At 33.1% G+C, this 12742-nt stretch overlaps 1 protein-coding gene across 2 annotated transcripts in view; it reads left to right on the forward strand.

Annotated features, from left to right (window-relative positions):
- Window positions 1-12742, forward strand: part of Atrnl1 (attractin like 1) — a 723769-nt gene that overhangs the window by 149396 nt on the left and 561631 nt on the right. For both annotated transcript variants that reach the window (XM_047554249.1, XM_047554248.1), the window contains exons 15-17: window positions 1758-1939; window positions 7410-7623; window positions 9304-9492. In XM_047554249.1, the coding sequence (XP_047410205.1) occupies window positions 1758-1939; window positions 7410-7623; window positions 9304-9492 (585 nt within the window). The remainder of the gene's footprint in view (window positions 1-1757; window positions 1940-7409; window positions 7624-9303; window positions 9493-12742) is intronic.

Raw genomic sequence — 12742 nt, forward strand, 5'->3', positions numbered from 1 at the left:
TATATTTAAAGGAAGAGTGCTTCAATCAGAAAGTAATTTGGTTATCACTAGAAGTTTAGAAACAACAACCACCTTTGGTAGCACCCACTTCTCATTCCCCAGGAATAAAATGTTACTTTGTATATACAGTAACTCTCCAAACAGGCAACTGGTTATAGCTCACTTGGTTACCACTCAGCTTATCTTAGTAAGTAAATGCTCTAAATAGTGGACTTCGTGTCTAGAGCATTTTTCCATGAAAACTGGTGAACTGCATTTTTTTTTTTACCATCAATCTCATATGAACTAGGCAATTTGAATTTTTCTCACTAAATTTATTTAAAAAATTAACTGCTTTCCATTTAATCCCATAGCTGAGTTGATGCTCAATACTACAAAAGCCAAATAAAAATATTTGGTTTATTAGTATAATTTAATTTAGCTTCAAAGGCCCATTGATTTGTTTCTTTTGTATGATTTGTCAATCAGTTATTTTGGTTTCATTGAAAAAATTGAAGAGGCAAAAATAATCCAAATCCTTCCTTGATTCAGTAAGGTGAGAAAAAAAAAAACAACACAATTTACCAAACCTGATTTGGTACTTCATCTTCTTTAAAACCAGAAGACTGATGCACATGTGATCTCAAATGAAAGCAAGGTCATACCCAATAGACTTTAGTTAATAATTATAATTTATTGGGGGGTATCTGGAAGAGTACATTTGTAATGGGATTTAAAATTATTACTCTAAATTAATGATATATTTGTGAAATTATCATTGTTAATATAATCAAAATCTACAGTTATAACATCCATTAAGAAAGATCTGCAGGACCCTCAGAGATTTTTAAGAGTGAAAAACTAAAATAATTGAGAACTGCTGCTTTAGAACAGTTTCTAAGAGTTGCAGGAGTGCATAAGACCTTTCATAAATGGTAAGAGGCACAGCTGTGTTTAATTTTAGTATCTAATTTTCAAGAGGTAGACTTTGTCATAGGTAATTATGTCATGTGATATGGAGACTAAAAGTCTTACTGAATAGACCAGTGTGTTCATGAAACACTGCACTGTTAATTAGCACTCTAGAGCATAACTTTAGGATGTATGTATGTCCTGTGTTTTAGAGACTAGGTGCTATTTAAAATTCAGTTTGGAATATTGTGGGTAAACTATTGCTGAATAGTGTATTTAAATTCCAGTAGAACATGAAGAACTATGTAAAAATAGACTCTAGAAAGCAAAAATTATAGCTTTTTTGTGACTTTTCTTATGAAACATAAGTGAAATGAAATGGTCTACTCATACTTAAAGAATCAAAGAGCCTAATTTATCTGAAAGCAGTATACCTGGGCTCTGGAAATTAGATTTGGAGGTCAGTTAGCCTCATACATAGAATTTGAAATTGCTTTTGTTATGTGCTGTTTTTTTTTTTTTTCTCTTAAGGTGATCTTGGCTTTTGTAAATTGGACTTCAGGATATAAATATAGTAGTGATTTTGTTTATTGAGGTATCATATGCCAATATGCTAGACTATACAGAAAATCTAGCAAGCAATCAATACATTTTAATGAATGTTGTGGAGCTATAGCTGATCTTGTTTAATAATTAAAGAAAAAATAGGATCTTCTGTTTTTGTTCTCCACCAAGCTCTTAGACAAATTTTATATAGAGATACTTAAAATGTTTTATGTAAATGGTATAGAAGTTATATGTACAGTTCTGAAATAATTGAAAAATACATGTGCTTTAAAAATATGATAAATTTTTTCTTTGACTAGCTCATCTTTGTGGAGAAGGATGGAGTCATATTGGGGATGCTTGTCTTAAAATCAACTCCAGTAGAGAAAGTTATGACAATGCAAAACTTTATTGCTATAATCTTAGTGGAAACCTTGCTTCATTAACGACTTCCAAAGAAGTAGAATTTGTTCTGGATGAAATTCAGAAGTATACACAACAGGTAACCATCTGTACTTGTTAATATTATGGAACTGTGCTGTCATGATCTTATAATTCTTGGAAATGATTCATTCTCCTTATTTTTAAAAATGCATTCTTACTATATCCTAGAAGTGGAAGTGGAATTGCTTTCAAATGCAAACAGGCAGAGGATTGATTCTGTATGTGTATTTGGTAATAAGTTACTTATCTCATGTTTTATATAGTAAGGCACTATACTCCTTTACCAAGAAGTGATCTCATAAGAATACATACTCTTAACATGTACATATAATTTAAGAATTGTAATCCTACTCTGTATGGTGTGGCAGAGATGATTTTGGTTTGAAGCTTTTCAGAACAGATGTTACTAGTTACTTGCTGTGACAACACTTAAATAATGCTGTGTTGGTATAGCTTTATGAAAACAAATAGCTATTAATCAAAAAAATTAAGAAAAAACTTATATGTTCATAATGAAAGTGTGATAGAGTAAAAATCACAAAGTAAACTGAAATTCACAAAAATGTATAATATGGAATATTTTAGAAAAAGTAAAGATGAACATTATATCTGGGTAGCTTTTATCTATTACAGTAAATGTAATGTGATCTAAAGAAATTAATACTTTCAAAATGAAAGTGACTGCAGTGTATTTTATAAAAGAGAGTATAATATTTTGTGAATAAATATTTAGTGAGTGACATTTAAAATACTTAAAAGGATAAAAACTGTTTTAATAATTTTATATGTAGGATAGTTGTTCCTTAATTTTAATTTTTATCCTTATTTACTGAAAATATTTAGTTCTTTTACATGAGAAGGTCTGAGGAAAACATTTGTATCAAATACACAGAAAAGATTGGCCGGCTTAGAGAATTAAGTGTTTTATATTTTTCCCTTATAAATGGAGTCACAGGAAGAGTTGAGTGAAAAATTTTAGTATCTGATTTTCAAGAGGTAGACTTTGTTGTATGTAATGATGTCATGTGAAGTAGTTGAACCCAGTTATTTAATAAAGAACTACAAAGTTCCTATATTGCCTGTTTAATACTTGACTCACAGCCAGAATTAGTTGAAATAAATACATTATGAAACTTTTCAGAACAGATATTAGTAGTTACTTGCTATTGTAACACTTAAATAATGCTGTGTTGATATAGCTGATTTTAAGCAGCATCATGGACTGTATCTCTGAAACTTAGTAACACATTAACCTCCTCAATTTTGTGTTGCTCATTTGTAAACTAGGATAATAATCATACCTATTTGGACTATTAATTATGAGTAATAAATGAGATGTTGCATATAAAGATGCATTTTATTTTTTGAATATTTACTATGATCATCATAATAATTTCCATTTATGGTACATTTTTTTCTATCTTTGTTCCCAGAACTGCTATTACTACTATCTCCAAGAATCATTATTTAGAAGATTAATTATTAGGTAACTAAATGGATTTATTTGATGGATAGTTAATATTGGAATTGATTATAGGAAACTATTTGCCCTAGACTAGTGTTTTAATTTTTTTATGATAAACAATTAAAATTTTTGTTAAGACATTCAGTTCACTGTTACTGCCTATCCTAATTTTTGTGGTAGTATTAACATGTATATTTCTCAAAAAAAAACAATAGTGAATAATATGGTATTAACATGTATATTTCTCAAAAAAAATAGTGGATAATATAATTTCTAATGTTAATTTTAATCAAGTCCAAAGCTCTCTGCCTCATTAATTGAATATATTAATTATATCCCTTAGCTTTTATAAATAGTCAAGTATTTTGACTATATTTGTTGGCATTATAATATTTCTTTTATGCCTGTGATTAATAGGATAAAAAATATACTAATTAAGTTTGTATTACCAACGATTCGTAAAACTTTTTTTGTGAACTATAGCTATTTTTTCTGAAGGACCTACTGGTATTTATTTATTTAGTATACATTTATTAAGTACCTTTAGTACTTGGCAGTCTACCATTTGCTGAGAATGTGGAGATAAAAAGACAATCATTGCTTTCAAAGATTTTAGCACAGAGAAAGACAAACACAGTTATATTAAAGTGATAATTGCAATGATAGATGTGCCCCGGATGGTAGGAGATGAGAGAGGGTGTACAACTAGTCAGTAATGTGTACTTAATGAGAGTTTCTATGAAGTGGCTTAGTTAAGTTTTGTAGGACTTGGAGTAGTCTTACAAAGTACTACTTGGAGTAGCACTTGAAGATTTTTGTAAGGAAGCTAGAGAAAAATCCTACTTTTTTTTTTTTTTTTTTTCCGTAACTTTGAGAGCTACAAGCTTAATGACTGGAGGAAAAATTGAATGTGGTGGTGACATAGGGAGGACCTACTGATTTTTAAAAATATTTTGTATATATGGATATATGTGACAGTTTTTGTTGTTGTTGTTATTGTTGTACTGGGAATTAAACCCAGGTTTTGCATATACTTGGCAAGTGCTCTATCACTGAGCTGAGTTCCCAGCCCTAAACCATAAAATTCTGTTGGTTTTTACTCTATTTACTTATTTATTTTTATTATTTATTGATTTTTAAATTTTTTACAGACTACATTTTGATTCATTGTACACAAATTGTACATCATTTTGTTTCCATGGTTGCACATGATGTAGATTCATATACCATTCGTGTAATCATACTTGTACATAGGGTAATGATGTCTGTCTCATTCCACCATTTTTCATACCCCTCCTCCCTCTCATTTCTTTCTACATAATCCAAAGTTCCTCCATTATTTTTGTAATGCTGAGGATTGAACCCAGGGCCTTGTGTATGCTAGGCAAGTACTCTACCACTGAGCCACATCCCCAGCCCTTTGCTTGTTTTAAGTGGTACTGAAGATTGAATGCAGGTAAGCATTCTACCTCTGAGCCCCAACCCCTTGAGGTATTTATTTTTAAGCATATGGAATATACAACATAAATTGAGATCTGTTTATGTTTTTGTCAGGAGTTTCATGTCTTTAACTACAAAAAGTAAGGCGTAATTATCAAGGAATATGTGAAAATTAGTCCTAGTAAATACCTGTTACTTCTGAAGAGCTTATTATTTGCAGAACCACATATTCAGAGTTTTGGATAGTATCTGGCATTAAAGCTCTATTATATTTTTCTTTTGAAACTGTATTATTTTTAGTTGCTAAATTATAACTTTGAAATATGCTATTTTAGAAGTTGCATATTTTTGAATTTTTTTGTGTCAGTTGCTAATTTTTTCTCTCCTATTATAAATCACAAAGATTGGGCTAACAATTATTTTGAATCTGGGATGAACTTAGAGTTGATAGTTTGTTGACTAGTATGCTATGTAAATGAAGGACATTTTGTTTTATCAGAAAGCCAGGCTTTTAGTAGGATTTGAAAATGGAAACTTCTGCAAGGTGACATTCCATTAGGCGTATCTTTATATAAAATGAATTATATCCCGAGTCATTGCAGTTGTATAAACTTAAGATAACCCTTCCTTGGCAAATAAAGATCGACAAATTCATGCACTTGAAAGAGATATCTTGGGTCAAATGATCATTTACTTATCAGAAATGGCTAATGAAATGTTACAATGATTTATGGTGTGCTGCTGTAAATTTTCATAATGTAGTAATTTATCTTTCATTTTCAACTGCCTGTCTGGTTCATTTACTGAGTAATAGTTACTTTAAATGTTTTATCAGCTGCTTCATTTTTGTTTCTCTTCTCTTCCTCTCTGATCTTATCATGATGAGTTAGGGAGTAATATTTCATTTTAAATGACTTGTCTTTACTATAGATAGTTGGGAAGTATAGGCAGAATTGCTGTAATGTGAAACACAGTCGTTAATCTGAAATATCTCTGTTGGATTGATTATCCAGCTGTTGTTATTACCAAGAACTTTAAAAATGTTATAGCTTAGTATCAAAATATCTTTTAGAATAATGTGTGAAATACATGAGGACACCATGTGAAGCAGCATGTGTATTTTTATAATTAGAAACACTATTTACTAAGTACCATCTCTGTATCAGGCATCCTGCCAGATGGTAGAAAATAACCATTTTAATTCTAATGGACTTTGTTTAGAAAAATTTGTTGATTAATTACTATGTATACTGTACTCCAATGGCATTATAAGATGTCATAATGAAAATTCATGATACTTTAATTTTATTCAAGAAATATCTGTTGGGTATTTCTGTGTAAAATTCATTGTATTTATATACTTTACAAATTTCTAGGTCTACAGCTATCTTTTAAGCTCTCTAGGACCGTTTGTATAATATGGAATAAATATCTTGGGGCTGGGGTTGTGGCTCAGTGGAAGAGTGCTTGCCTAGCGTGTGTGAGGCACTGGGTTCGATCCTCAGCATCATGTAAAATTAAAGTTACTGTGTCCATTTACAAATAAAAAAATTAAAAAAATAATGGAATAAATATATTATTTTTATATTGTTAAAGACTAAGATGGAGAGATGTATCTTTTCTCTACCCTGGTACCCCATAACTTAATAATTAAAAAAAGAATGATGTGCAAGTTTGAAACCATTTTACATGATAATAAATATCACGGGCTTAGTATCTTAGAAAAAATGTATATATTATATATGTTTAAATAGAGCTATTTATAATCTAATAGAATGTTATGAGGATAGTAACTTGCATCAGTAATATATCATTGTTTTGGGGTACCCATAAGATGATACAGCATATTTTAAATCTCAGTAATGATTAAAATAAAGTATGTAAATATAGACTAGATATTGATGTGAGTCTAAGTTTAAAATATTACTGAAAGCATTAAGAATACTTATGCGGATTTTGTATACTTATAATTTCAGAACAAGAATCAGCTTTTATCAGTTTTCTTGATGACTTTATTAATGAAAATGGATTACACTAGTTTAAAGTTGCATAAAATGAACTTTGTAGTAGTGAGCGTCTGAATTAGGAGAGTCAGCTACTCTTCTTTCAGTTTTTTTGTGAAGTCATGTTATGAAGTCTTCATTTAGACTCTATGCTGTTTGTTGATTTTGTTTTCTGTTTTTCACAATACAGATAATGACAATTTATCATTCGATTCTTAACCTCATAACTGATTAAACCTTTAATTTGATAGTAATAATAATACTGACAGGAGCAGTATAGCAATATGATCAGTTTTTTAATGATTTTGCCTCATATGTTAGATATTTAAATTAGACTTTTATATCCCAGTTCCACAGAAAATAGACCCATGAAGGCTAAATAAATGACCCTAAACATGTAGATACACACCAAAACTATGCTTAAAATAGTGTTCTACATCATCCTCCAAAATGTGCCAGGATTATTAATTATTCTTGGTACTAAAAAGTGACTACTACATAGGTCATTCTATATATTCTCAAATGTAATTTTTAACTGAAATCTTATTCTTATTTGATGAAGTATATGAGGCAGTAGTTTTACATCTAACTTTAAAAAATGCCTCCTTTTCTATTTACAGAAAGTATCTCCTTGGGTAGGCTTGCGCAAGATCAATATATCCTACTGGGGATGGGAGGACATGTCTCCTTTTACAAATACCACTTTACAGTGGCTTCCTGGTGAACCAAATGATTCTGGATTCTGTGCATATCTAGAAAGGGCTGCAGTCGCAGGCTTAAAAGCAAATCCTTGCACATCTATGGCAGATGGACTTATCTGTGAAAAACCTGTTGGTAAGTATTCCTTAAGTTAGCATTTCTCTAAAATATGTTTTGAAGTCCTCTGTGCACCACCTCTTTCCAGGGTATACTCTGAAGTAATTCACAGTATCTTTTTATGATATACTGATTCCCTAATATTTATTTTTATTCATATTCCACAATTATTGTTAGCTCAGCATTAAGTGAAAATAAAATCGTATTGTTTTACAAATTATTTCTTGATTAAAATAGTGTGATTATGAATATATGGTTGTACTTATATCAATAATCTCTTAATTTGCTAATGTCTTTTACATTTATCATAGTAGTGTTTAAAAGATTTGTCTTTTTTTTTTTTTTAATTTATTTTTTGCTGTGCTGGGAATTGAATCCAGGGCCTTGTGCATACAAGGCAAGCACTCTACCAACTGAGCTTTATCTCAACCCCAAAAGATTTGTCTTTAAGATTAATGACTAGTTGAGACTCATTTTAATCTTATAGATGTATATTTTGCTTGTCAAGTAAAGAAATATTTCATCTGCCTCTTGAAATGGATTTTCATTGAGAAAGTAATAGTAACTTCTCATAAAATTTTGAATATTTATTGTGGTAAATGTATATAACATAAACTTACCATTTTAATTATTTTGAGGGTACAGTTCCATGATATTAAGGACATTCACACTGTTGTGCAACTATCACCACCCATCCATCTCCAAAACATTCTTTATTTTGTAAAATCATAACTCTAAACTCATTAAATGTAGCTGCCAATTCCCCACCTGCCTGTTGCCTGGAAACCAGCATAATTTGTCTTGGTAAATTTGAGACTAAAGTATCACAGATTGTGGAATGATAGTTTTTATACCTTTGTGATCAACTTACTCTTAGCATAGCATGTGACTTCACAGTTCATCCATGTTGTAGTGTGTCAGGATTTTATGGTTGAATAACATTCTACTATATGTATGTACCACATTTTGTTTACCCATACATCCATCAGCAGCCACTTGGGTGGCTTCTGCCTTTTAGTTATTGTGAATAATGATGCTATGAATGTGCAAACACAAATATCTGAGTTTGTGATTTCACTTGTTTTGGGTATATAGTCTAAAGTGAAATTACTAAATCATGTAGTAATTCTTCTTGAGTTTTTAAGGAATTGCCATACTCTTTTGCACCATTTTATATTCCCACCAGCAGTACATAGTTCCTACTTTCTCTATATCTTTGTTATCTTTTTTTTTTAAACATAATAACTATCCTAAGGGTGTCATGAATATTGTATTTGCATAGAGATTGTACAGTGAGTCGTATTTTTATTGTTTATTTATGTCAGACCTGAGTTCACTGCCAGGATGTTTGCTGTGATAACTTGTAGAATATTTATGTAAAAAATTGTGGCTGGGGTAGTAAATAATGCATAGTATCAAGTATATAGAAAAACTTGGTTGCAGATTATATTACTACTCATAATTTTCATAACTATACTATTATAAAGAATTTAACAATTTAAAGAAAATATTGATTTTCAAATTTAATAGTAAATTTAAGTAGTATTGATGTATGATTTTTATTTTTATGTATCACATCATGTTATGATGACACACTTGGCTTAATTGAAACGTTCCATAAATAACAAAATGAAACCCATATATTTGTGTTAAGATGCATTTAATTAATGAAATAATTATATTGCTGATTTATTCCAGTTAGCCCAAATCAAAATGCAAGGCCATGTAAGAAGCCGTGCTCTCTAAGGACGTCTTGTGCCAACTGTACAAGCAACGGCATGGAGTGCATGTGGTGCAGCAGCACCAGGCGGTGCGTAGACTCCAACGCCTACATCATCTCCTTTCCATACGGACAGTGTCTGGAGTGGCAGACTGCCACCTGCTCCCGTAAGTGTTTATCTAGAGTGACTTTTTATTTAACAACATAAATCATGTTTCTGTGACGGAAAGAGGTATAAGACATTTCAGGAAGTTTCAACTAATGAGAAAAAAATTGTCACAGTTAGGTTTAAAATCTGATAATGCTGTTAGCCTCTGATTTGCATTATATCATGATTTCGAATTCCACTATCTTCCCCTAAATATTAACATTTTTGCCACATTTATGCTCACTGCCCTTTGAACTCTGTAGGTGGAAGGTGACATGACACTTCACAGTAGCACTCACCTCAAGAATCACATCTTGCTTTGTTGTGCCTCTTTAATATCCTTTAATGTAGTAGAGTTCTCATGTCTTCTTTTTCTTACATGAGTTTGACAGTTTTGAAGAATCTTTGCCAATTGTTTTATAGGTCTCTCAATTTGTATTTGTCTTTATTTTCTCATGATTAGATTCAGGTAAGCAGTTTTTGGCCAAAATATCAATGTTGATATATCTGTTACAAATGCAGGATGCAGAGTCTTGGTGTCTTATGGAGCGTCATGGCAGTGGGGCAGTGCTGGACTTGCTGTGGGTTACTCTTCAGGAGAAAGATCTTCCCCTTGCTGGTCCCATGTTTTATATGGAGTACAGGACAAGGATGCATCTGACTGAAGTTGTGATACTGGGTACTCTATGGTTACGGGAGTGGCCTCACTTGCCAAGACAGAGGGCATCAGAATGTGACTGCTAAGGGAATCACATCACACTACTGATAGCACTTGGTGGCCTGGGGGAAAGTTCAGACCCTGCGTAGCTCCTTCTGCTTGGGAGAAAGTCCTTGTTCCAGCTAGTACCTTGCTAACAGAGAACATTGTCTTCCCATAATCCTGGCTCCCATACTGAAGCTCATCAAAAATATGCCTGTCCATAGGGACCTGAAATAATTAATGGGCCTGTTCATATTCAGAATTAGAAAGTTGAAAAGGTAACTCCTGCTGCTACCTTACCTTACCCACTTCTCAATGTTGCAGTCATGTCCCACTCATTGGGTTCAGTTCATTTTGTGATCAATCTAGATTTTTGTTGCCATTGATTTTAATGATATGCTTTGTAGGGGCCCAAGAATTACCATCCCATCACCACAGGTAGCTGTAGAATTATCTGAGATAGAGTTGGTGTCCAAATTTATGTCCATCTAGAATTTGATTTGAACAAAGCAAAACATCCATTTACTTGCTAAGTCTTAACAGGCATAGATAAAATGAAGGGAATGTTTTATTCTTCCTCAGTTTCCTATTTCTCAACTTGTGAGTATCAAGACAGAGGGATCAAGAGTCCTTAGAATTTATTTATTTTTCTTCCAGTACTTCAGCCTGTAAAAGCAGTGTTTGAAAAGAGCACATTCAGTGAATATGTTGGTGTGTTCATGCCAGGCTCCAAAGCAATTGCAGTTACAGTTCAATCGAAGGGGTCATAGATAACTCCTTAGGGTCCAGTATCTGTTAAACTCAGGCATGTGTCATGGTTGAAAGTCATTAAATAGGACAGAGGAAGAAACAATTTCAGTTCTCTACCAGGGAAACCTCTCTAGATCTTTATCACAAATCAAATTCCTTTTTCCTACAGATAGCTCTAAGTTCTCCACTGCTCTTATCTCGCCTCTCCTCCCATCCTATAGCTCTTTTAGGTCCAGTTCAGGTTTTTGCATCAGTTCCCTTGCTTCCTTGTCTTCCTTTCTGCTGGATAGAGGCTACTTGGAGGTTTCCTAGGAGTGTGGACCATAACTTAGTTTCCCTGTACATTTCCCAAGTATCCTCAAGACCTTCTTGTGGGACCATTGGCTGTTTTGTGTTTCCTCCATAGAAGCTGTCGGTGGCAACATGATTATGATGAGGTACAGACAACCATCCCTGCAGCAGCTTGCATCATCTGCCCATCAACTCTTCTTCTCTCCTCTTTCTGAGCTTTTAAATTTTTCTTTTAAGAGGTAGGCTGTTCAAGTGAGCAGTCAGCAACTAGATAATTCTGAGATCTTTTTTGGTCGTGAATCTGTTATTTTGAGGTCTGTAAGTGTCCTGCTTACTCCTGGGATCTAGTGGCTTCCAGAAAACATGGCCTGACAGTTATTATTGCCCCTTTTTGCTTGAATTAGTTATCTTTCCACTTAGAGGGAGTCAGCTGCTTAGGCAGTGCCAGGTGGAGATTCACTGGCTTGTCTGGGCCTTTGGTCGTTCCCAGGGAGGATGGCTCCCTCCCTGAGAGATCCACTTAAATCTAGTGTTTGCTCCTTATGGGTACCATGGTTGCTTATAGAATTGAAACAAAAAAGTGACATACTACAGTCTAGAATGCCCAGCTGAAGTTGTAAACACTTTCACCCAGGCTCTTGTCATAAGCCTGGGATGGGCAAAGCTGAATGTATTAGGGGTTGAGCTCCTTGTTGCTGTCTCCTTTCAGGGACTTTGCAAAGACACTGAGGGGGTTGCTGGCCTGAAGTAGCTTTGGTAGCACAGAAAACGTAACTAGGAACCAGCTGCCTAGGGGAGTTGAATATCAGGACTGGAGACTAGTGAGGAGGTGAGATGGTCTTTAACCTCTCCTACCTCAGTAGTCCTCTTTGTCCACAAACACTGATGTTAAGTGAAAGATGCCACATGTGAAAGATTAGATACTGATTGAGATCCTTTAGATAACATTTGAAAAATGGACAAAAACAACTGTATTTCTCATTCATGTCAGGTAGAAGGTAGTTCTGGGAGAAGATTAGTGTGTTGACTGGGAAGCAGCAGAAGGGAGGCAGTGTTCCATTTTCAAGCTGTGCGCAGGAAGAGAGTGTTTATGTATGATACTTCATCCATCTCTCATTTTTCTTTATGTACTACTCTGTATATGTGGTATATTTCACTAAGGTTAAAAAGTAGAGTAAATGAAAGTCTCCAGGCTCTTATTCTCTTCATAACTTCTAAGTTACTTAGAGTAAATCTGTTGTCTTCTCTGTCATGTGTACTTTCCTGTGGCTGTGTATGCTTCATTTGTGCTGATGATGTCAGCTTTACTATAGTGGTTATTTTTGTGGCAGAGCTTCTTAATTATGTGCTCTTTTAATTATGTGCATCATTGTGGGGAAGAAGGGTATTGTATCTTACCTCTAGGCAACCTCATATTTCTGAAAGTAGTATTTACCTGACACTAATCCACTTTATGTGAAAAACAAGTTTATTTTCAATTATTATTATTTTTTTCTGTGCTTTTAATGAGTAAACTTGTATTGAGTTA

This window comes from Sciurus carolinensis, chromosome 5 (assembly GCF_902686445.1).
Source record: "Sciurus carolinensis chromosome 5, mSciCar1.2, whole genome shotgun sequence".
In the NCBI taxonomy this organism is placed as follows: domain Eukaryota; kingdom Metazoa; phylum Chordata; class Mammalia; order Rodentia; family Sciuridae; genus Sciurus; species Sciurus carolinensis.